Below are 27,503 nucleotides of genomic sequence, written 5' to 3'. Positions count from 1 at the left end.
ATTGTACTTAGTCGGCAAAACTTAAATTCTTCCAGAACCTCAAAAAATGCCTTGGCTGTACACGATTTGCATAATTGCATAATTCTGTCTGAAAAATATGCTTCTAAAAACAGGAAGATAAAATTTGCTTAGATTTATTATTCGCCAATATTTGCAAAAACAATTTGCAAATTCTAAAAAGTCATATAGTACATATAAGCCTGCATAACAGCCAAAAGTACAACCAGCCTGAATAGACGGAATTCTAAACAGCCCAACTCTGCCACTGTCAATCACATAATGTGAGAAATACACAATCTACTGTAGTTATAAACACAAACTCCAAAATATTTAGAAAACACAATTCACTTTATATAGTACAACTGCATAAAGAGACAACCAAAGGCAAGATCAAAAAGTGGTCTCTTAACAAAAATGTTTTCTTACTACAACAAAATTTGTTCTTTAACAACATAAAAAGTAACTGAAAAAGTGGTCTCTTAATACAAGTGGTCTCTTAATAGACATGGTCTCTCAAGCAAGGCTGACATCTCTATACATGTATTTTTCACACCAAAAACATTCAACATGGGGTCTGTCATAGCCTACCGGTATGTACAACTGGAAAGAACCCTTGTGATGGAATGACCCAATGCCAAATGTAACAAGTGGAAACAATCTGACAAAAATGAGTTCTTGGGATTTTCCTCTAAGCCGATATCATCAAACACACTGCCTAAGTAAATGTACACAGTTTTCTTTTACTACACTAGATTGGTGTATGAGACATATACAAATGGGTAAATGGTTTTACTGGAAAATTAAAGAAATTAAAGTACATACAAAAAATTTCATACAGTTAATTTTCTTGCGTAGTTTAATGTTTCAAAGCAACATAAAATCATTCCATTTATACATATACAACTGCTGATAACAGAAGTTTCAATATGCAACATTAAACAACAATTATTTCAAGACATTCACTTGTTGAAGATACTTTACCTAACATCAGATCATGTTTTTGTTGTTGCTGTTTTTCAACTTAATACCAAATTTTGTTGGCTGAATTGCACCGACATCTTTATGTTTGATCAGCAACTCATCAGAAAATTCAAACTGAATTAATGAGAGGAGGACCTGATCCTGTCATGCGTCATACATATGACCTTGTAATAAGCCAGTACCTTACATGTAAAAATACGTATAAAGGTCATTCAATAAATAATGCAACAGCCTAAATATCTTTAACAATTTATAAAGAAGATCTTAATATAATGTGTTACATTGCAATGTAATGAGTCATGGAACTGGTAGGAACAAATTTCATAGATCAGCACTCCACATGGATTTGGAGTAACAAAGACTCTAGGTCAGTGGACAGGATCTTCTCTTATTTATTGAAAAACCAAGAATGACCAAAACTGCACAATTTTTGGTAATAGCTTTTTGTTTGTTTGTTTTGGGTTTAACACCATTTTTCAACAGCATTTCAGTTGTGTAACAAAAGGCAGTTAACCTAACCAGTGTTCCTGGATTCTGTACCAGTACAAACCTGTTCTCCGCAAGTAACTGCCAACTTCCCCACATGAATTGAAGGTGGAGGACAAATGATTTCAGACACGATGTCTTTTATCAAATCGTCACAGAGAACATACGGCCTGCCTGGGGATCAAACTTGTGACCCCCGTGATCCGTAGATCTACACTCTCCCTATTGAGAATTTAGAATTGAAATGTAGATTTCCATATTTTTGTTTGTATGATAGCACGGTGTTAACTTACAATAAAACATAGTAACAGATTCAAAATTGTGAATTTTTTTTTTCATGCTGCTTGTTTTGAAAATATATGAAATTTAATTTTTTTGCAAAATTGTTCTGTTGCTAAGAGACAACTAATTTCACAGCTGTTGTCTTGTGAAAGCATACTTTCCTGAAAATTTCTAATGAATGAGGGTTACTGCAGAAATACCTCACAATATTGTTTTTGCTGTTTACTTATTTGCTTAATGCAAGCATTATTTTGGCCTTAAACATGTCCATTTTTTCAAAGCTGATATAAACATTCAAAAGAAATTCTTATAATTCATCTTTACACTCCGAAGAGGTTGTGATTTCACATGTATATGTGTACATGTATTTGTAGTAAATCTCTATAATATTACGTGAAGTGGATAAATATTTTAACAAATTTCTGCAAAATGAAGGAAAGAATATAATTGGCAAATCCATGGATTGTGCTAGCGATTCTTGGTAACTTTACCGATCATATTTTGTCATTCATTTCATTTATAGAGACTGAAAATATATGTGTCTGTTAAAATTGTCCAGTAACTTTTTAACAGGTAAATCTGCATGTTTGGAATATGTTAAGTGTAAAGCCAAATTTTGCTAACAGCTAACAAAGTTTTTCATTCTGAAACCTCAAAATAAAGAAGAAAGTCTGAAAAGTACACGTATCTGCACACATATTAAATCACAACATCTCTTTGACGTTATAAACAATTCACATATAAAATGGTTTTAAGTATCTTTTTGAAAAAATATTATGTGATTTCCACAAGACCTGTGAAAATGTAATGTGGCCAAACAAGATTTACAAGTTCTCTTTTGTTGCTAGACACCTAAATTACAAGCAATCTTTTGTTGCTACGCAATAGAAAACCACCGATGTTGTTTAAGAAGCTGTCATGCAACTTGAACAATCTGCGGATAATAAATGCATGTGCATTAATTAATCATAGATTTATCAAAGACTGTAAAGAGTTTATGGCAACAGACCAATACTTGCATAATATATTGACCCTTATATATCTGTTACATTTCTTCTCTATCTTCTTCTTACAGTTTGTCATCTTTTCATCAAATCTGGAGTGTCACAAACTAGCACAAATTTTGTGCACACTCGCACTACTTGACAAGTTTTTCAACCTAACATTTGAAGCTCTTGACGAAGTGCTTTGATTTTCAATGATTATTATGCCTACATGATTTAGCTGGCAATGTCCCTAGTAGGTAGTCTTTAACAAATGAACACACAAGTTCTGTTGTAATATTTTTCTCCTCGCTAATGTAGACTTTTTGTTCGGGGAAATCAAGAATGGTCAGCAGTGGGGTCTGGTCTGGAAGGTTAGCAAAATGACGCACAGAATCGCAAATATCATCCTGAAAATAACAGAAAATTATTGTGACAGTAAAAGAAATACTAAATGGCCTTAATTAATCTTTTTTTATAAAACTGAACACCGCATCCTCACAGTTAGAGATATAGCCGAAAATTACCTGCAGAGAAATCATCTAAGTTTCTTAAATGGAATGGTCCATCTTTCAATTTGTACCATTAATTGTTAAAAGGGGTGCATACCAAAAAAGATACAATATTTGCTTGAAATGATATACAGTAATGAGGAACATTTTGTATATATTCAAATACTATGTCATTTTAACTTACATCTGCACTTATAAAGAAGAAAAGATCCCGATGCTCTCCCTTGTTGTACTCTTCAGTAGCTGGTTGGAGGAGAAGATCTCGGGCTCTATCCACTTCCTCATCCTCTGGTTCTGCAAACAAACAAACCTATATATACAGACATGACACTGACATTTATATTGGTAATAGAAGATAAGACGGAAGATTGGTCTTTCTAGGTTAATTTGCAAAATAAATTGTGGTTGTTATCTGGTTCCAGATATAAAAACAAGAGTTCCAGAGTGGGGCAATATACACCAAAAGTTCTAGATCAGAGTAGGAGGAAGGAGAATTTCAAGAATTTCATGAATTTTTTTGGGGGGGGTCGGGGGTGTCCTGTGCGTGTGTGCGAGAAGCGATGGGTTGAGTAATGTGGATTGTTGCACTCCTCAAATCACTTCATCGACATCCACCTTTATTTCAAGTTCAAAGTAAATACCTGTTGTGCTCCAGACACAAAATACAAAGGACAGATCTGAACTGAATTTGTGACCTTGACCTTTGCCCTACAGACCAAGTTCATGCACCACCTACCTATATGCCAAGATTGAAGTCAATATCTTGAATTGTTCTAAGTTTTGCTCCAGGCACGAAATTTTAAGGACAATTTTGACCTTTGAGCTCCATTTCTTTTGTTGCTTTGTAATACAGGCTACTAGCCTCTAAACCTTTTGTTCACGGAATGAACCAATTGTTTTCTATTGTTTTTTGTACTAGTAGCTCCTTAACCCTGAATGTTTGCTCAAACAGACAGACAGACAGACACGTCTTCACATAATACATCTGTTTTTCCAAAATGGGCATATAAAAACAAAGGAAGCGAAAACTAGTGACACTTAGCAATAAATTTATTTTTAAATGCTTTACTTTTGAAACACAGCTCTTTACAGAATTTGAAGCATTTAGCAAAATTCACTTTCATTCATTAACATAACAGAAAAGGCCACTTTTACAAAATACATCTCACAACTATTTATATAAGCACTCCATTTTTACACCAAAAATGTAAATGAGCCATTTCAAATTGAAATTCATTACTCATTAACTTAACCGTTTAAGAAACCATGGTTTAATAGCTTTAACAGCAGACCTTGGAGATGTTACTTACCGACAAAGAGTACAAGACATGCAGATTCATTTAGCTGTATGGCTCCACCTTCTGTCAACTCATTGATTGGCTTTGGGTACCATGGAAATTCCTACAAATACATAAGTATATAACAAATCAGTATTTAAACACCAATAGGCCAATAGGTTGGTAATTTTGTAAACTGTGGCCTTCAACTTTGACCAAACAACCTAAAAAAACAAGAGGATTCATGTAATGACCACAACAAACCATCTTATAAGATTGCTAGCCAAAGTTTTCTTCCATTATTGAGCAGAAACTATTTTCAGTACAGAATGATGTTACCGTAACCTTGACTTTTGACCCACCAACAAATAATACAACAGGGTCATCTACTGATCACAGGCAGACATTCTATGATGTTTGAAGACTTGAAACTTGATTGCAGGCCAAACAGTGTTTTTAGTTACTGAGCAGAAACGGTTTTCAGTTTCCTGGTCACTATGACTTTGACCTGCTGATCCCCAAAACAATAGGAGTCATCTACTGACCAAAGGCAATGATCCATGAAGTTTGAAAACTGTAAGCAGAAGTGTTCTATAGTTACTGAGCAGAAACCATATTCTGTCTTAAGGTCACTGTGACCTTGACCTTGGACCTACCACCACCCAAAACAATAGGTCATCTACTAACCATATACAATCATCCTATGAAGTTTGATAACTGTAGGCCAAAGTCTTCATTAGTTACTGAGCAGAAACAATTTCCAATCTTGAGGTCGCTGTAATCTTGACCTTTGACCTACTTATCCCCAAAGCTTCAGGGGTCATCTACTTACCACAAGCAATCATCCTATGAAATTTGACCAATCTAAGAATAAACATTTTCTAGTAACTGATCCAAAGCCAAATGGTGTACCCACAGACAGACAGATAGACTGGCTAACAATAAGCAAAACAATATACCCCTCTTTTTTGAAGGGGGTTGTAATAATAATAATAATAATAATTATAATAGTAATAATAACAATAATTACAATAATAAGACAGTTGTTTCAATGAGCTGTGAATGTCTTAATGTAGATATCTAAGTAAAGGTATAAAACTGACCAATCAAAATATACATAATTATATACAACTCAGCCGTTGGTCAATTTCAACACTGTACTCAAAAGCAACCAATCAGACACTCAAGTTTTGAGACTGGTCTCCAATCTCAATTTTATACACTTTGATCCTGACGAATTCAACTTTTACCCTGTTAAATTTCTAAAATGGACTGGTCCATCATTCAATTTCAGCAGTACCACTTATTACTCAAAGGGGTGTTCACTGAAATATTACTGACTGAATAGCGAACAGTGTAGACCATGATCAGCCTGCAAGTTTGTGCAGGCTGATCTTGGTCTGCACTGGTCACAAAGGCAGAATCACTTGCTGCCAGCAGACTAAAGGTTATTTAACTGTTTGATGTGCTGCTGCTTTGTAGTTTTGCACTGATGCTGGCACTGTTAACAGTCTGACCACAAAAACCAACAGCAGCAGCAACAACTGATACCTAACAACAGTTTACTGATCCGTATCATATCGCAAAAGCATCAGCCAATATCTGTATTACAAACTAAAACATATTAAGATGTATCAAATCACTTTGAAACACCCTACAAAACACGATATCAAAACATGCAATTCTTGCAACACAAAGACTAGTAATCAAGGTGCATTTCATAAGATCCTGATTACAAAATAAATTCTTGAGGCAGTCAATAAACTCTTGAGAAATAAACAATTGTGTGAGATGATAAGAATCAAAGTAGGTATGAGTAACCAGACAGCCTTCCACTACCTAGCTGTTTCTCTGAGATGAAAGTGATTGTAATTTATGTTTGAAGAATAGGAAACCTTGTTTTACTAAACCCGTGCCTTGTATACATTGAGAACATTTGTTTGTTTCAATGTAAGATCAAAATATCTATCACAGAATGATAACCAGATGCAGAGTCTGAGATCTGGTGATCATAAGTCAAAGATATTGTAACTCTTATTGTAGATTTTCTTTCTATTTCATGTCTTTTCATTGATTTTAATCCAATTTTACACATTTTGCAGTTCAGTACCAGTTTTCCCTGTGAAATTACCAGATATATTTCACAGTTATATGTCAATAGTTCATGGAAAAACATGTAACAAATAAAGTACATTCGAGCCGTGCCATGAGAAAACCAACATAGTGGGTGTGCGACCAGCATGGATCCAGACCAGCCTGCGCATCCGCGCAGTCTGGTCAGGATCTATGCTGTTCGCTAACAGTTTCTCTAATCCCAATAGGCTTTGAAAGCGAACAGCATGGATCCTGACCAGACTGCGTGGATGCGCAGGCTGGTCTGGATCCATGCTGGTCGCACACCCACTATGTTGGTTTTCTCATGGCACGGCTCATTTGTCTGTTTCAGTGTAAGATCGAAATATCCTTTACAAACCCACCAGATATTCAAGGTCTGGTGTTCAAAAGATATTTGATCTTTCATACAAAACAAAGTTTAACACATTTTCTTTTTATTACATATATTTCAGTGTTTTAACCGAATTTTGTATTTTTCACAAATATGACATTTTTCATGGAGAAATTCCCAAATATTATCTCACTATTATATTTCAATAACACAACAAACACTTCCCTGAATTCTCTAAACTTTAGCCTTAATGGGACTGACAAGGGTCAAGAAGGTCCAAGAAGGTCCAAGTCATTGCTATGCCAACCAAGACTCTAACCTGTAAGCCCGATGCTCAGGGTCAGAGGTTCTGTATCTACAACACTGCTCCAATCTAGCAGGTAGCCACTCCAGAGTGGTTTATTTATTCAACATAAAAAGTAAATAAATACTTAAAATCAAGAGTAACCTTTTCTATTATATGAGCCGTGCCATGGGAAAACCAACATAGTGGCTTTGCGACCAACATGGATCCAGACCAGCCTGCGCATCCGCGCAGTCTGGTCAGGATCCATGCTGTTCGCTAACAGTTTCTCTAATTCCAACAGGCTTTGAAAGCGAACAGCATGGATCCTGACCAGACTGTGCGGATGCGCAGGCTGGTCTGGATCCATGCTGGTCGCAAAGCCACTATGTTGGTTTTCCCATGGCACGGCTCATATATCTTTCCAAAAGCAAATACATCCGAAAGAAAATACAATGTACACTAAGTCTTGTATCAATTAAATGTACACTTAGTCTAAGTCTTGTATCAATTAAATTTTCAGCTAAATTACAGTGAAATTTGTACTCATAAAATGAAAGGAAAAATTTACTTTTTTGATACAAAGTCTAAAAGGATGAGGAAAGAATGCAGGCTTCGCTACATTTGCTTGATTGGGTGTATAAAACTTCCAGAATATTTGAACTACATTTCTATGCAAATTATCCCAATTAAAACAAATTACTGTTGTTTTACCTCTTATTAGACCTAACATCTTTTCCAAATTTGTTTTTGAAGTCAGTTATTTGTAGGTTTTTTCAGGGTAAACTTAATCCTATAATTGTGGTGTAGTATACAAATGATACTGGCATTTATTACAGACTATATATTATATTACCCCATTAAAAGCCAGAACTTGTAAAGCCAGCCTTGTTAGCCAAATGCCAGATGATATTTTCCCTTATCCCCTGTAACACAGTTCAAAGCATTTTACCCATTCATGTCAGTCAATTACAAACTACCAGAAGCTCAACCACAAGTCCAACTATAGTCTGTACCTATTATCTGTCAGTACAGATTTATTGAAGCTTCATATCAATGTTTCACTCACAACAAATCTGCATGCTCTATCTTTGCCTTTATAAATATGCATCTTCCATCCTGACCTTACATATTTCATCCAGATATAAATCTGCATGTCCTGTCCATGCTTTCATGTGCCTTCCATTAGTAAATTCTCCTTAACCTTTACCCTGCTAATTTTCTAAGCTCTGTATCTCCTAAACCCCTTGAAGGGTTTTCATGAAACTTGGGTCAAATGATCATCTGATCAGAAGTCACCTACTGACCACTGGCAATTATTTGACTGCCAGAAGTCCAAGTAATCTGTTGTTCATTGAAAACCAGAAGGTCTACTGAAACAAATTCTTCATGGCTAACTGGTTGTCATTAGCAAATAATATATCCCTTTCCTCACATGCAATGGGGCGAGGTAGTTTATTTCTGGCACAGTAGCAGGAATGCTTCCAGTGTAATTATATAAAGCTTACATTAACCCCGGCCAGATTTCTATAATAAACTTGTCCATGAATCAATCTGGACCGTACCATTAACTATTTAAAGGGGTGCTTACCAAAACGATAGTGGCTGAATAGCGAACAGTGCAGATCCTGATAAGCCTGCAAAGGCAGAATCAATCGTATCCAGCATGATAAGGGTTAAGCTAGAAGTATGGCCATCTACAGCATTTCACCAGCAGAAAGCTCCTCCATTCTACCAATAATTGATATAACAGACAGCAGACAGGTAAATGAGAGTTTTATTATTGAATAAATTAACTGACAGTAAAACACTAACATTTCCACAGGAACAGAATGCAGGGATGATAAATACACCCAATACAGTAATAGCAGTAACAAGTGAACACAGTATTTCCATACAGTAATGGAGTCAACTAGAATTATATCTCAACTGATTATTTGTTAATGATGTATTTGCAGTAATAATTTCTATGCTATATAATTATGTAATATGTTATAATGCAAATGTGTAGGTTTGAGTTTTGCATGTCTGAAAATTCATGATTGTTAATTGTTTTTAAACAAATACATCTAATGCTCTGACATTTGTTATTGATGTATATATACCATAATAATTACTATGCTATATAATTATGTTGTAATATGTTATAATGCAAAATGTTTGGGTCTGAATTTTGCATGATTGTTACCTGTTTTTAAACATCTATCAACATAAAAACAACATTTTAGTAAAAAATTCATTGAATAGGTGTGAAAAAATACTTCCTCATTTCAAAGGGAAGTTACTCTGAAGAAAATATACCAACTTATTATAAGGAAACTTTTGAGCCAAGTAATATCAAATCTGTTTACTGATGAGTTTGTTTGTTTTGGGTTTAACGCCATATTTCAACAGTATTTCAGTCATGTAACGGCGGGCAGTTAACCTAACCCATGTTCCTGGATTCTCTACCAGTACAAACCTTTTCTCTGCAAGTAACTGCCAACTTCCCCACATGAATCAGAGGTGGAGGACAAATGATTTCAGACACAATGTCTTTCATCAAATCATCACGGAGAACATACGCCCCACCCGGGGATCAAACTTGCGACTCCGTGATCCATAGAGAGTTATAAAGTGGTCATGAAACAGACCCTGTAAATACCACGTTAACATTTGACTTCCAAATGAAACCTTGACTCAATTCTGCACTAGCGGTCTAGGAGTTGCAATGATATTTCATCGTATAATGGAAAATATCTGTGCCAAGAGCTGTCCATAAGACAGCCAAGCTCGACTATTCGAAATATTGTCCCAGAAGCAGGAAAATATTACCCAAAAAGGTTAAATATCAAAAGAGTTTTAAGTTCAAAAGGGGGCATAATTTCACCAAAATGCATATCAGTTATAGGACTTGCTGTTATCAACTAGTTTTATAACCCCGAAGACACATATGAAGTTTCAATTCAATATCTGCATTAGTTTTGGAGATAGTAACTTGCATGTAAAACTTTAACCAAAATTTTCTAAGTCCAAAAGGGGGCATAATTTGCTCAAAATACATGTCAGAGTTATGGGACTTGACCCAGAGAGGTTGGTAATTGACCTAGAAAAAGAAAAAAATAGGTTTCAAAGCTATATGCCTTTAATTGATGGCTGTATGTACTTGCATGCAAAAACTTAACCAAGGTGTGACGCTGACGCCGACGCCGACAACGACGCCAGGGTGAGTAGAATAGCTAGACTATTCTTTGAATAGTCGAGCTAAAAATCCATTCTTAAATGGGTTATGGAGCAGAAAAGGAAAAAACCCTGTTGACATTCGATCTCCAAATGTGACCTTGACCTTTCAGCTTGGGTTGTAATTATGATCTTGCAATCACATAATAGTGTAAGTTTAGACCAAAGAAGTATGTAAAACTTTATCTAGAGCTTAGGTGATTATAACCCAGATGCCACTTTGATACAGAGAAAATAAAATGTTACAATGACTTTTTGTACTTCAAGGCTGATGTTGATCTTGAACCTAGTGACCTGGGTTGTGCACTCTGCATATTTTACAAAATTCATTATTGTGGTTTAGAAGATAGGAAGTGGACACAAGTTTAAGCTATTTGATCTTTGACCCTCTTAGTGTGACCCAGATCATCACCTTTAACTTTGACCTTAGACCTAGTGGTCTGGGTTGTGTGCTTTGCACATCATCTGAAAGAAGTAAATATCTGATGCTAGTTTTACGAAAATCTTCCAAGCACATAAGAAGATATGGAGCAGGTACGAAGTTAAGCTATTTGACAATTGGCCCCTTGTGTGACCTTAACATTGGACCAAGAGACCTAGGTCTTGATGAGGTTAATTGATGATGCAAGTTTTATCAAAATCTTCCCACCAGTTAAGAAGATAATTATGCAGTGGACACAAATTACAGAAGAACGGATGCAAAAATGAGTGACTAGCATAGCCCTCATATACTTTATATTTTAGGGGCATAAAAGTAAAGCAACAGTCTGACAAGAAGAAAAAGATCCAAGTTTGGTAAAAATCAATTACACAGTAGTTTAAACTGGTGAAGGTAAAGATGTCATAGCTTTAGCAGAAAGTATTATAAAGAAAACCAAAATAATTTAGAAGCACGATGTATTTTACCCCCGAGGGACTCGTATAATCAGACTCTTAGCTGCACAATTTGCAGCATATGTTTCTGTTTATAATGAAAATGCACATAGCAACTGTTTGTTGGAATTTTCCTTCTGCAGTTAAATATTAAACTCAAGGGTAAAAAAAACAACAGGAATTCTTGTGTAAACTTTTCCTGAGAACTCTTCTCTCAATGTTTCAATAACATTGGCAACTGAACAAACCAGGTTAACGCTGTATCAATCAAAGAGTTGTAGAAACACCATAGCAAAGTAAACAAAATTCCAAGTTTCATTTTGTTACACATCTGTTTATTCCTAAAATTTTAGATTTTTCTACTTTTTAATAACAGAAAGTTCCCTGCTTTAGAATTATAGATGTGTCCATTTTTAGGCAAGAGATACCCCCACAAAGTATTAATGTAAAGACACATGTAGGAAGTCTGGCAAGCAATTACGAACATCATGTATGCTGAATTGGGCCTATAGGACTTCAAATCACAATAGACATATTACGATATGCACATAACTCAAACACGCATGTTTGGTAACATTACGCCTCTGCAGGTGTTAGAGCATCAAAAACTAACCGATCAGACAAAAAATTAAGGTAAAATCTTTGAACATAGAAGTCTGATCTTGACGTTTGAGCTAGAGGTGTTCCAAATGACATGTTGCCTTGAACCTTCAACCTTTGACCCTTGCACTACATTGACCAATGAGATTGTGATCTTGGTCTAGATGTGACACATCGTCTTGTTATGCCCACCATTTTGCTATGTTATTTCAAAATCCCATAACAAACCACAAAGTTCTCAATTTTAACTTTCTTAACACATAAACATATACATACATGTACACATACAGACAGGAGTATGTCTGTATTTCAATTATAAATGGGGCTGGTGTTGGGGGTATAAAATATCACTGCCTCAGTTCATTGACAATCCATTAAAAACTGAATCAGGTTTGAACATCTAACATATATAATCAATGTACTATGGTATACTAATGTTGAATACCGGTAATCGAAGGGCAGTTACTTGGTGAAAAATCATCTGACTGGAACATGTAGACAATTAATGCACATCTCCTTAATGACGTTTTGCTAAATTCCAATCAGTGGCAGAGAAATACTCCCAACAAGGTGGCGACTATATGCTTCCCCTTTAAATGGTTCCCAGCTCAGCTTCACTCCAAGAAGTACCATTAAGTACTAGAGGTACAAGAACACATAAGCATTAACTTAATTTTTGACATATTTTTTAACAGCGTATAAACTTCAAATTTCATCTTTGGCAAAAATTCTCTGTGCTCATATCTTGTATTTCAATCAGTCAGCTTTATCATATGGCCTGCACCTGTGACCAACTAAAACTAATTGCTAAAAACTCCTACAATTTCAGACATGCTGTAATTAACAGCATTTCAAGAAAAGTCGATTTTAAGGTTCAAGCAGAAATTCATGTAAGAATAAAAAATACAAGTTTTCACAAACTTGCAAAGCATTGAAATACACTGCAACAGAAAACTTAATTCAACTGTTTATCAGTCTTGAAAAGAAAGAAGAAAAAAACAAAAACAAATTCGATGAAGTTTTTCAAACTGACAATAATAGGTGGTACAGTGATTTTCCTGCTTTAAATTGTGGAGGAAGCACCAGGTACCCCTCAAGGCATTATTGCCTAAGGACAGACATCGAGGCTGAACCACTGACACTCCATAAGCCAGCTGGATTGCTTCCTCACATTTCATTAAAAAACAAGTATGCCCACGGGCAGAATGTTGAGCCTGCCAGCTGTCAAGTGTGACCTTGACCTTGGATCTAGGGACCTGGTTCTTGTGCATGACACTCTGTCTCATAATGGTGAGCATTCATGCCAAGTTACATCAAAATCCCACCATGTATGAAGAAGAAATGCTCTGGACAAACTTCAATTTGACCTTTGACCTCCAACTGTGACCTTGACCTTTGAGATAGGAAAATGCGGTTTGCAATGACACGCCTTCTCATTGAGGTAAACATTCATGCCAAATATAAACAAGACTGGTCCATGCATGTCAAAGTTATGATTCGGACAAAATTGGATGGACGCAAGTAAGCACATACACCTAAAGTGGCAAATATATCGAGGTCACCGCAAGCAGGCTCGACAAAAACCTTTTGCGCAAACCTCAACTAGATTTGGCACTGGAGTGACAACAGAAAATTTAACAATAATTTCAGTGTTTATTTTGTTGATGATTCGGGGCTATGCCTTTTTCAACATTTAAAAGAAGTAAAACAGAAATGACATCATGTAAAAAAGATGTAACATTAAATGGTGGGTTCATACCAGTGATAAATTTTGCAAAAGGGGCCATTTACTTGCATATTAAATCAAAATAAAATCATGGAACTAATTTTTTTATTCAATCTGGTTAATAGGACAACATAACCTAACTTTCTTTTTACAAATATTTATTTACTTAAACTTCAGTATACTGTGGAATCATTAATATTCGTGGGGGGCTAATTTTCGTGGATTTCGTGGTTGAGTCAATCCACGAAATTTAATCCCAATGAACAAGTAAAATTCCCATTCATTTTATGTTCAAAAGTTGAAATTCCACGAATTCATATCCCCACGAAATTGCTGTTTTGACCAAAACCACGAAATTTCATGCCAACGAAATTAAATGATTTTACAGTATCTTTTTAAGCCAGGACACAGATTATCAAATACTGGGACTTCCTCATCACCTTTAACTTTGTCATTATCTGGGTTAAAATACCAAATTAGAGACAATATAGTGAAGTAAAAAGTTCTTCAAAAACAATCTGCACAAAAAGCAGTCATCCAGTAATATGTTGGCACCTAAACTAAACAGATAGCAAAGCCTGATTTTATCTATCTCTGCTACCAAGTAGGCCAAAAAAATTCCTAAGTCTGAAAAAAATCATGTGAATGACATAACCTTCTGTGCTTGTATGTCTCAGAAATACAAAACATAATAAAAGCTGCACTTGAAAGTGTAATAAATAATTAAATGTGACTGTAAGTAGACAGCATCTGTTTCTATGATTAATCACAGTGATGTTACTTCAATATGACATAATGTGATAGAAGCAAGGTACCTCCAGTAACAGAGCATGTCACTACATACTGCCTATCACACGGCTATCAAAGCAAGCACTTGCCTTCTTGTTATTGTTTTCTATTTCATGATGAAAATACATTCCCTAAGACCATGTCATAACATCAAAGACAATGATGTCAAATTTCTGTCAAAGAAGATTATCTTTTATGTGTAAGAGAATCGGGCTATAAGCAGGATCTAAAGTAGTGCCTTTTTTACAGCAGACATTGTAGATTATTCACAAGTTTAATAACATGAGCACCGCCTTGCGGGTGCTGACGCTCATCTGTGATTTTTTTGTATAATAGAAAAATTGTCCTACCCATGATTTTCTAAGTCCAAAAAGGGCCATTATTCTTGCAAAAAGCAGGGTGGAGTTATGTTTCTTGATGAACAGAGTCAGCTTATGATGGTGAACAACAGTTGCAAGTTTCAAAGCAATAGCTTTGATAGTTTAGAAGAAAAGTTGACCTAAACATAAAACTTAACCAATAAATCTGATATTTTCTAAGTCCAAAAGGGGCCATAATTCTTGCAAAAAGCAGGACAGAGTTATGTTCCTTAATGTACAGGGTCAGCTTATGATGGTGAACAACTGTTTCAAGTTTCAAAGCAATAGCTTGACAGTTTAGGAGAAAAGTTGACCTGAACATAAAACTTAACCAATAAATCTGATATTTTCTAAGTCCAAAAGGGGCCATAATTCTTGCAAAAAGCAGGATGGAGTAATGTTTCTTGCTGTACAGGGTCAGCTATTGATGGTGAACAAGTGTTGCAAGTTTCAAAGCAATACCTGTGATAGTTTAGGAGAAAAGCTGACCTAAACATAAAACTTAACCAGGCAACGCCGACGCTGATGCCGATCAAGTGATGACAGTAACTCATCATTTTTTTTCAAAAAATCAGATAAGCTAAAAATCTCTGAATGCACACAAACACTGGACTGTATGAGGAGGTGTAGACTACAATAAGAACCATAAGATTGAATGAAGAATAAGGAGATTGCATGACATACGATGACACTATATAAAGAACTGTGAACCATGAGAGTGCGGCATGAAATACTTTGGAGACTTTGTGAAGAACCATGGGACATAATATTACCTAACAGTTGTGAGATGGTATGAATAATTGAACTGCAAGTCTGCTGAACGAATCCTGAGACTTTATGTAGAATTGTACGACTTAAACTAATGAAGAAATGCAAGAACGGCACGTAGAATCTGAAGACTGCACAAAGAGCCATGAGATCGTATGAAACACTGTGAGATGGTATTAAGGACAGTCAGACTATGTGAAGAACAGCAAGACCTCAGGAAATACCATAAGACTGCATGTTTTGTTTGTTTTGTTTTGAGTTTAACACCATTTTTCAACAGAATTTCAGTTATGTAACAGCAGGCAGTTAACCAGTGTTCCTGCATTCTGTACCTGTACAAACCTGTTCTCCGCCAGTAACTACCAACTTCCCCACATAAATCAGAGTTGGAGGACGAATGATTTCAGACAAAATGTTTATCAAATCGCCACAAAGAACATATGCCTTGCCCGGAAATCAAACTCATGACCCTGCAATCAGAAAACCTGCTCTCTTATTACTGAGCTAAGCTGGCAGGCTTGAGACTGCATGTGAAACAGTAAAGTTGAAAAGTCAATTAATTCTAATTTCAAAAAGTACAGTTGTTACTGACAATAAATGCAGCACACCTGATGCTTTTTATAACTGCATCAAGAATAAGTAAAACCGATACCTGCATTTTGAAATACCAGTGAATTTTCACAGGCCATTAAACATATTTGAGCGTCTTTAAAATTAAATAATAAAATCATAATTCTTCAAAATCTTTCGCAATAATATTCTCAAAGTTTTCTACAGCAGTGAAGTATACACACCATTAAACATTTTCATTCAAAATATAATGTCTCTAACAGCTGTTAGGCAAAAAAGCATTATCTAGTATGATTTTGATGCAGTTTGCAAACCATTGATGATACATAGATTATTTGCAACATCCAAATAAACAGATGAAATGAATCTGCATTTTATCAACAATTCTTATGCCTGCACTATTTCATTTGTCTGAATTTTACTTTCAAAAAAGATTGAAATGCATCTAACTTCTGTACAAATTATGTTTACATATTTTCGTACATAATGACTGAAATTCAAATTATATATAAATCAAGAGGGCCATCATGGTCTTTTATCACTCACCTGGACACAACATAATGTTTAATACATACTTACGAAAAAAAAAAGAAGTTGCTCACCTTATGACCTTGACCCTAACTTACCTCAGGCCTAGTTCGTTGAACATAATCAGGCAATATATTTATTAGATGTTGTTTGAAGGTTTTTCTATTTTTACCTCTGGCACTCAGGTAGAACCATGAAAGGCCTGTCCAAGGATACTACAAACCAAGTTTGGTGAAGATCCACTGGCAAGCACCTGGGTAGAACGGACTTTCCATAAGCCAGCTAGATGGCTTCCTCAAATGAAGAATTCTACACCACAAAGCAATGTTTCAACGTAACACTGGTGACGGGCAAGCGATTTGAAGTCAATGACCTTAACCACTCTGTCAAGGAGGTCACTACTACACTAAATGTGGATAAATATTAAAATGTACCCATTTGAATTTTGGAAAAGGAGAGAAGAATCCTGTATGTGTTAAGAAAAGTAAGAAAAATATACATAGCATTTGTTGCCTCAATCAAGGTAAAACCATCAGTAAAGATAATAGGCAGTAAAAAGGATTTGAGCCGTGCCATGAGAAAACCAACATAGTGGGTTTGCGACCAGCATGGATCCAGACCAGCCTGCGCATCCGCGCAGTCTGGTCAGGATCCATGCTGTTCGCTTTTAAAGCCTATTGGAATTGGAGAAACTGTTAGCGAACAGCATGGATCCTGACCAGACTGCGCGGATGCGCAGGCTGGTCTGGATCCATGCTGGTCGCAAACCCACTATGTTGGTTTTCTCATGGCTCGGCTCATTTAAAGATGCAAATCATAATGAAGATACGAATCACAGCAGCAGTGAAAATAAAATCATTTTTTAATGTTATGGCCTTGGAAACTGCAGTTATGGGAATGAGCTGCATAGAAATCTGCACATTCACATCATAAAACTAATTCAAGCCTGATAAACAACCAATTAAAGACATTATGGAAATGTTTGAAATTCCACAGTTCAATGATTAAAGTGTTATGGATCACCCGAATAATTTGTATATAATACACAGCATTATTGAAGAGTATATTGTATAGAAACTGGAATTGTTTAACATCTTGGATGGCACCAGCTCCTGTATATCATAGTCTGTTATGTGCCTCTTTACTTTACATATATTTAAAATAGTTTAACACTGAGGAGATGGTACCAGTGAACACCAGTCTACTGTTAGAGCAACAATACTCTGTTGTTTGATCTATCACAGCTGCTTTTTTTTCTGCCAGATTCTAGGGGAAAGATAAAAATCTCTCTATCTTTCTGTGGTAACATTACAAGCTACCACTCTATAAATGCTGGAATTTATCAAAATACAATATGAGAGATGTCAGTACAAAATAATGTCTTGAAAAAAGCCCTGATGAATGTCAATGCCATTTTACACCTTATCTAAGCTAAAATATAAAAAATTTAATGCTATGACTGCACTTTTTGAGAAAATATGTCACTGACTGTTTCAAGTTAATAACATATCAGGGCAACATGCTGTTTCTTCAGGGCAATATTCAAGTGTTCAGTGCTATATTTGTATCTAGCATATGTTTAGGGCAATATCCTGCGCAGTAAGAGCAATATTATATGTGTAGAGCAATATATGTGCTTGGATAATATCAGTGTCATCTGTGTTCAGGGCAATATCCTGTGTGTTTAGGGCAATATCGAGTGTGTTCAGGGCAATATACTGTGTTCAGGGCAATATTCAAGTGCACAGAGCTATATTTGTATCCAGTGTGTGTTCAGGGCAATATTCTGCACAGTAAGAGCAATATTATATGTGTAGAGCAATACTCATCTATTCAAGGCAATATTTGCAGTTCAGGGTAATATCACGTATGATGGTCGCAGTATTACGGTATAACCGGTACCATGGTACATATTTCTGTGTAACATACCCGGTCCATCGGGAATACTGATTTTAAAGGGATGCACTGGGTCATATATATAGGTCGCTGCTTGTTTTTGAAGTTCGATTCGTGACACCGTTTGATAACAACATAACGTTTTTGAAGTCTTCATCAGTCGTTTTTCAAACAAAAATGATAAATTAAGAACTATTATGGCGTCTTCGACGAATACACGCTATAAAAAATACTAAGGGTCATTAATTTAATAGTCATTAGTCAAGATTAATATTCCAATGTATTTTTTTTTCTTTAATTCTAGTCAAGTATACTAGTTTCGTTGTGCTCATAATAAATGAAGTATTTCTGAGAGTTTTTCAATATTTTTATGAGCCACTACCATAGCTGTAAGTTCTTACGATAAATATGGTGTTACCGTGGTATTATTACCGCGGTAATTAGGAAAAAATCCGTGGTATACCGCGGTATTTTTTTCAAGGCGCTACCCAGCCCTCAACATCTATGTGCTTGGGATAATATCCATTGTCATGTGTATTCAGGGCAATATCCTGTGTGTTCAGGGCAATATCAAGTGTGTTCAGGGCAATATCTTGCATGTTTAGGGCAATGGCCGCAATGTAATATCAAGTGTGTTAAGGGCAGTATCTTGTGTGTTCAGGGCAATATCTTGTGTGTTTAGGGCAATTGTCTACTGTTTCATACAAGCAATGGCAGCATGATAAACAACCTAGCACCTGTGTTATAGTATAGTATTACGGGACAATAACCCTTTAAGTCTAAGCTTGAGCTCCTAGCAAGCCCCACATTACTCCTTCCTTGCTTTCATCAACATTTTTAGGGCAATTGTCTACTGTTTCATACAAGCAATGGCAGCATGATAAACAACCTAGCACCTGAGTATAGTATAGTATACAGTGCTGGACACATAACCCTTTAAGTCCTAAGCTTGAGCTCCTAGTAGCCACCACCATACCTCCTTTCTGCTTTCATCCACATTTTTACAAACTCTAAGCAACTGCATACACTTCAGACCTATATTATGTATCTACAGATACTTAACAAGGCAGGTTTCATCCAAACTTTATAACTGACAGATAAATGGTTCCATTATACAAGAACAACCCTATTTTTTCTCATACCAGCAATATTATTTCCAGCCTTAAATACTATGTCTTTCATGGACTGTTGTTAATGAAGCATGAAAGTGGTTTTCTGTTCCATTCCAAGATAGTTACCTGGCAGTCAGCATATGATGAACAACTTTCCACACCTTGCCAAATTCACTTTTGATTACAGACATCATTGCAGGTCTTCTGAACTGCAGTCTCATCATATTTCTCAACATAATAATAGGGGGTGGGTGAGAGAGGTGTATTAGGAGATTTATTGTCAATTAAAGAGGTTAGTGTTCCAGATAATAAAAAGGGAGAAGACAGCAATACAATCATATAATACTGTATTTAACATATTTCCTCTTTTTATTCATTTCTCTAAGAAGAAACAGACTTCTGTATATATCGTTCATTTTTATGCCACTTTGGGAGGCATATTAGATTTGATCTTGTCGTCTCCTTCCGCTAGTCGTCTGTCGTCCGTCCGCCTTCTGAAAATGTTGTTGTACCACGTAGTCTGGAATATTGACGTAGAGTCACAAAACTTTACAGGAATGTTAGGCTAGCATGTTAGTTGTGTCACTGGGGTTTCGCGTCGATTCATTCAGTCATGTAGAAGTAGGCCCTGACTTTGTAAAAATTGTCATTTTAATGTTGTGTGTGACTAGCTCAAAAGTATATGCTAGATGCACACAAAACTTTAAGCATGTATGGTCAGCATGTGTAGTGTGCAACTGGGGTTCCGTCGGTATTCATCAGACATGTAGGAGTTATGCCCGACTTAATAAAAATTGCTATTTTAATGTTTGTCGCGCAAGCTCCAAGTATTTGACCTAGAATCACAAAGTTTACAGAATGTTGGTCAGCATTGTGTTAGTATTGCATTGGGTGTTTCACGTCCGGATTCATGCAGTTAGTAGAATGCATGCCCCTGAATTTGTAAAAATTGGAATATTTTGTTGATGTTGTTCAGGCCATAGTCAAAGTATATGACCATAGAGTCACAAAACTTTACAGGATGTTGGTCAGCATGTGTAGTTGTGCACTGGGGTTTCGGTCGGGATTCATCAGACAATTAGGAGTATGGCGACAGTAAAAAATTGTCATTTTTGTTTTGTCGCACATAGCCCCAAAGTATTTGATGAATCACCAAAGTTTACAGGATTTTGGGCACATTGTAGTTGTGACCTGGGGTTTTCGCATCCGGATTCATTCAGTATGTAGGATTTCTGGCCTCCGGACTAATGCATGGTTAGTGGGCATCTGTGTCCATGGACCATTTCTAGTTTTACTGGATGTACTGTGCTAATTAATTTCGGAATATCAAATTTTATCATTTTGCGAAAAAAATCAAGAAACTTATGAGCCAGAAAATAAACTGACCAAGGACAGATGTTTTTTAACACAATTTTGGAAATGATTCTTACGTGCATACTTTTGTCTGTTTCCAAATCAGATTGCCTGCTTGAAGTCTTGAACCATTCACAGTGTTCGTGGGTCAAAAAACAGAAAGCTAGAGGTACCAAGGCCAAGGACATGATTAATTTGACAATCTTTAGTCATCCATTCTCACTTTTACTATGTGAGAATATCCTGATAGTAAGTTTAAGGTAGAAATGCACACAGGACAATGAAATTCTTATAATGTTATATAGGAGGTAACGTTTATGTGGTTTTTATCAACAAAACTTGTTTAAATAAGTCCACAACTACCATAACAGACTCAGAATTCCCTACTTTACAGCTACATTGATTCTCTATTCCAAAAAGTTATTGGTTGGTAATACATCATATGACTTGTTACTATAAAATCAATTTGAGGTGTTCAAATGGTATTATGTCAACAGGGTATTAGGACACGTTTATGACACTAGCCATAAAATCAATTTGATTTGGCAAATCAATAGGAAATATTTTGTTGAGTAATGCATTTTCTAGGTCAATATAAATCCTATATTGCATGAAATATGATTCTACACTACACTCTGTTCATTTTAGCCTTACACTGTAATAGTATGATAGCGTAGCAAGGATTTACTGAATGGTAGAATACAGACGAATAGGGGTAGGTGCAGGAAGGGTTTCTTTTGGTCTGAGTCCTCCCAAGCCCTTCAGCATTATATAATATAAAAATTTGCAAGCAACAAGCACGAAATATTTGACTTTTGTAAAATTTATTATTGATAGATGTGTTACATGTAAATCTCCCTTTTTCAAAATGTGCCAAAGTATCCTAACCGACCTTCATGAGAGCAAGGTGTTTCTGTCATACAGAGTACATTTGTACCTTGCCTTGTTTGTTTATCAAACTGACTGTGCACACTGGTGCCAATCGCCATTTGAGTACATAATTGTACATGTTTTCAAAGAAATATTCCAACAAATGTTACATCGGAATGTAAGTATTTGTAACAGGAAGTGGATTTATTCAGCATAGGTGAATATTTTTGTTTGCATTTTTTGTTACCTTTTATCGATGCTGCTTCTGTATTAGTTTGAAATCAGGCGGCAAAAAACTTTTAAAAACAGGTGACCATTGTAATAATGCATTTTTATGATTATATCTTTTGAATAACCGATGTTCATTGGTTTGTCCGATAATACCCCGATCAATGTTACATTTAAAAACGATGTTAAATACACAATATCAAACTTGTAACATATATGTATATAACATAATATATATGACAACATCTGGGCAAATAAGAACAACAATATTCAGATTCAACCATTCTAAAAACTGGACCTCCACAGATGTATATTACGAAAGTTCTCTATTACCAGGTATGTCTTAAAGAAATGATGGTTAATTAAGGCAACTTGTGAAAAACTTCCAAGCAGATCTAAGGAAGTAAGTGCTGCAGATTAGCCTGATATTAAAATACTATCAGATAAACTTGAACTATCACCCAGACTGTGAAGTGACGGCAATGTAAAAGATTAGATGTATGTTCATCACATCACAAGCACGATAGCGCTGAGAGATATATTCCAGATATATACTGCATAACATATGCACTCATAACAGCCTCATAAACTTCTCAAAACAAATACCAGACAGCACTGCAAAAATCCACGAATTCCTGTGAAAATGTGGTTTTGAAAAGTTGCTACATGAAAAATGTATAGTATGTGTATCGTATTATGTTACGGCCTATGGCAAAATAAAATGCAGAAGATTTTGCATTTCAATTTTAAGTAAACTTTAACCCTATCACTGCAGAGTAAAATTTCCTATAAAGTGTGATGAGCCCATGCCCTGGGTTCTCCAGATATTGACTGGCACCCAGTTTCTAAGTAAAGGCTCTAATTGACCTTAATATGTGACATCTCAAGAATTCATAGCGGTCATCTACTGACCATGGAAAATCTTAATTTTGTTGCACTAATGACCAAGCTATCTCCAGTCATACTTCAGAAATGTTTTTCATTCTTTGATTTACAGACCCTAAAATAAAACAAGGTAGGTTTAACCATAGATAGTCACCTTGTAGAGCATGGAATGAAGTCGCAGGATTCTCAATATATTGAAAAGAATCCATGTTCTTTGCCAAACAAGAGGGCCATGAAGGCCCTGTATCGCTCACCTGACCTAGGAATCATCAAGATTAACATTCTGACCAAATTTCATTAAGATATGGTCATAAATGTGGCCTCTAGAGTGTTAACTAGCTTTTTCTTTGAATTGACCTGGTGACCTAGTTTTTGATCCTACATGACCCAGATTCAAACTTGACCTTGAGGCCATCAAGATTAAAATTCTGAGAAAGTTTTATGAAGAAACAGTCATAAATGTGGCCTCTAGTGTTAACAAGCTTTTCCTTCAATTTGACCTGGTGACCTAGTTTTTGACTCCAGATGACCCAATATCAAACTTGTCCAAGATTTTATTGAGGGTAACATTCTGACCAAGTTTCATTAAGATTGGGCCAAAATTGTGACCTCTAGAGTGTTAACTAGCTTTTCCTTTGATTTGACCTAGTGACCTACTTTTTGATTTCATCTGACCCAGATTAAAACTTGACCTATAAATCATCAAGATTAACATTCTGACCAAGTTTCATTAAGATACAGTCATAAATGTGGCCTCTGGAGTGTTAACTAGCTTTTCCTTTGATTTGACCTGGTGACCTAGTTTTTGAGCCTACATGACCCAGATTCAAAACGGACCTTGAGATCATCAAGATTAAAATTATCACCAAATTTCATGAAGATTCAATCATAAATGTGGCATCTACAGTGTTAACAAGCTTTTCCTTTGATCTGACCTGGTGACCTAGTTTTTGAACCCAGATGACCCAATATTGATATCGTCCAAGATTTTATTGAGGGTAATATTCTGACCAAGTTTCATTAAGATTGGGCCAAAATTGAGACCTCTAGAGTGTTAACAAACTTTTCCTTTGATTTGAACTGGTGACCTAGTTTTTGACTCCAGATGACCCAATATCAAACTCATCCAAGATTTTATGGAGGGTAACATTCTGACCAAGTTTCATGAAGATTGGGCCAAAATTGTGACCTCTAGTGTTAACAAACTTTTCCTCTGATTTGACCTGGTGACCTAGTTTTTGACCCTAGATGACCTAATATCGAACTCGTCCAAGATTTTAGATTTTATTTCATTAAGATTGGGCCAAAATTGTGACCTCTAGAGTGTTAAAAGTCAAATTGTTGACGACAACGGATGGACGACAACGGACGCCGGACACAGGGCGATCACAAAAGCTCACCTTTAGCACTTTGTGCTCAGGTGAGCTAAAAAGAGACCAGCATGTGCAAATCTACCGATATATATAATTATACCACTTATAAGATGTATTAGGTTTTATGCCCTACGCATGCTTGAATTTTTGTCAGTAATAATAACTAAATCCATTCATAGAAGGAAATAAATCTTACAGGTCTTCTCTGCTGACAAAAGAACACTCTGTCTCATTTTCTTTTGTGCATATCCTACTTAAATTTTATAAACCTTCTATTTATACTTGATAAAAGCTGGCTGTAGGACAATATATGGCATATTCTATAACATGGTAATAGCGTTCAGTACTCATGTACTGTTGCATGAATACTGCTGCACAGCGGGGCTAGATACTCAAATTTCCCCAGTGAAAACATCATGTATCATAAATGCTTATTATGCTGAGTACTGAATTTTTAAGTACTGGACTTGTAGAGATAAAAGTCAAATTCTACTCTTAACTGAAATAAGTTACCCGACATTGTAATCAGTAGCCTAAAGGTCAAGGTTATCACACTAGGTTTGGACATCACAAGCACCTATCTCAGGTTGCTTCAGAATACAAAGTTGAAATTGACCAATTATATTGTTGAATTCTTAAAAACCATTCAGGTTTATAAACCTCGGACCCTTCACACTACCTGAACACCACTGTGTCCCTGTACTTTCTGATATAAGATACAGGTACAACTAACCTGTCCATCAACATCCTCATTGAGAGCAAGACGGCCATCCATAGTTATCACTCCTCCTTGTTCGTCTATCATCACCAACATTGGTATACCTGTAAAGCATATCAGTTTAACACATGAACCAATAGTGCCAGGATGTCATTTATGTGAAATTCTAACACGACCAGCAAATAACCTACATACATGTAGAGCAAAATCTATCTCGGGTTATTCTGCAATAAACCACTCGTGTGCAATGACGTCATCCGATCCAGGTGCGTGGCACGGTCATAAAAAAAAATTTCTAACACTGTTGATAATGGTATGTCATGTTAGAATCAAAATAATAAGTTCCCAAGTGTGATTTATCGTAGAATAACCAGAGTTTTTTGTTCTTATGCGAAACAATATATCACTCAGGCCTACGGCCTTCATGATATATTCTTACGCATAAGAACTCAAAACTCGGGTTATTCTACGATAAACCACGTTTGGGAACTTATTATTTCTTAATTATTTCAAAATCAGATATGGTTTAGTAGTTGTCATTTGAAGATCTTACTATTTTCAGCTTAAGCAGCCCGTGTGCAGCTGAACAGAACAGTTTTAACATCACTGAAGGATGACTATCCATGCCAAATTTCATCAACTTCTAATAGAGACATCCTTTGAACAAAATGTTTAAGGACACGTATTTTACAATGCTTGTTTGTTTGTTTTGATTCACACCATTTTTCAACAGCATTTCAGTTATGCAATGGTGGGCTGTTAACCTACCCAGTGTTCCTGAGTTCCGAAACAGTAAAAACCTGTTCTCAGCAAGTAACTGCTAACTTCCCCACATGAATCAGATGTTATTAAAAATCTCTTTAGTTTTTCAGCACTTCAACAATAAATTATATTTAAACCAAGATATCCCTTAGGATGGTTTAGACATTATTTTACCAACAATTTGTTTATACATGTACTTCAAGGTATCTTATCTTATTTTTTTTTTTATGAAAAGATAATCACACTATAATCCAACATAAAAGTACCCCCTACAGTTATTCCTCCCCTATATAATAATCTTTACCATTAGTTTAATCCAAAAGACACTACTCAATCAAGATAAACTTGACATAAAGGTAAATATATACCACCTTATTAATCTTGTGGCATCTGTAATATTCCAGTATTAAACATCCAATATGCCCATCACAACAAATTAATTTTGAATTTTAAAGTACTCTACCTACTACATGGACACTATAAAATTTTCACAATTTGACTTATTCAAGGGCCATAATTCTGGAAATACTTATCCAAACTCGCTAGCTATCAAGCTTGACCTTGATTTTATACAGATATACATTCTGTATAATTACATGTACAATACTCTAGAGATAGAGGGAATACGTCAATTTTTGAAATTTTGATAAATTCAACAGCCATAACTCTGGAGACACTAATCAGATCTGACTGGTTATCAAACTTTACCTGATTTTATTGATAATATACATTCTGTATTTATTACATCTGGGTTAGTTCGTTTTAAGAAAAACTACTCTAGCAATTGAGCAGACACTGTCAGCTTTTGCAATTCTAAGTAATTCACGGGACATAACTCCAGAGTTACTGGGATTATACAGATAGCTACAACACTTAACCAAGATATTCTGCCCATAAACATTCTGACCTAGTTTGGTAAACATATAATAAGAAATGCTCAAGTTACTGAGTGGACACTGTCAGTTACTGAGTGGACACTGTCAGTTACTGAGTGGACACTGTCAATTACTGATATTTTGAGTAAATAAAGGGCTATAACTCAAACAGCAACATGGCTAGTGCTAGTTACCAAACTTAGTTACAATATTATCCTTATAAAGATTCTAACCAAGTTTAGTTAATATTTACAAAAACTGTTCAAGTAAGAGAGCGGACAACAACTTTTGTAAATGCCGTTTGCTCTTCCATAGCAAATGGTCATACTATATATTTCACAGACATATCAATTTTACTTCAGTTATATATGTTAGATTTAACTCAGTTATAATAATTTATTACATAGGTCATTTTATAATGACGGCTGTTCCCAGCACTGCAATGCCATATTTACAAACTGACCAATGATACTGAGCCAGTACATCATTGACTTTCCATGCCAGGAGTACATTGATACAATAAAGTACTATTGTATTTACCTTCAACCTCGTATAGATTTTTCAGCATCTGGGATCTTGGATCTCCAAACGGCAAGGCCAGCCAGGGCATAGAGTTTGCAAAGCTTGTAAAGGAGTCTTCAGATCTGTCAGATGACACAAATATCACTTCAAATTTCTTCCCGTCTGCTTTCAACTTCTCGTAAGTACGAACCAACTCAGGTGTGAACACTCTACATGGCGGACACTGT

General features: G+C 35.7%; 1 protein-coding gene across 1 annotated transcript in view; it reads right to left on the bottom strand.

Moving 5' to 3' along the window:
• Positions 1 to 838: 838 nt before the first annotated feature.
• Positions 839 to 27,503, bottom strand: part of LOC123534017 (nucleoredoxin-like) — a 47,421-nt gene continuing 20,756 nt past the window's right edge. The window contains exons 3-7 of the mRNA XM_045316048.2: positions 27,295 to 27,499; positions 25,133 to 25,221; positions 4,555 to 4,645; positions 3,429 to 3,538; positions 839 to 3,142 (exon numbers count right to left, since the gene is read on the bottom strand). Of these exons, the coding sequence (XP_045171983.1) occupies positions 2,945 to 3,142; positions 3,429 to 3,538; positions 4,555 to 4,645; positions 25,133 to 25,221; positions 27,295 to 27,499 (693 nt within the window). The 3' untranslated portion in view covers positions 839 to 2,944. The remainder of the gene's footprint in view (positions 3,143 to 3,428; positions 3,539 to 4,554; positions 4,646 to 25,132; positions 25,222 to 27,294; positions 27,500 to 27,503) is intronic.

This window comes from Mercenaria mercenaria, chromosome 12 (genome assembly GCF_021730395.1).
Source record: "Mercenaria mercenaria strain notata chromosome 12, MADL_Memer_1, whole genome shotgun sequence".
Lineage (NCBI taxonomy): Eukaryota > Metazoa > Mollusca > Bivalvia > Venerida > Veneridae > Mercenaria > Mercenaria mercenaria.
The sequence above is the reverse complement of the archived record's forward strand: the minus strand, read 5'-3'. Positions and strand labels throughout refer to the sequence as shown.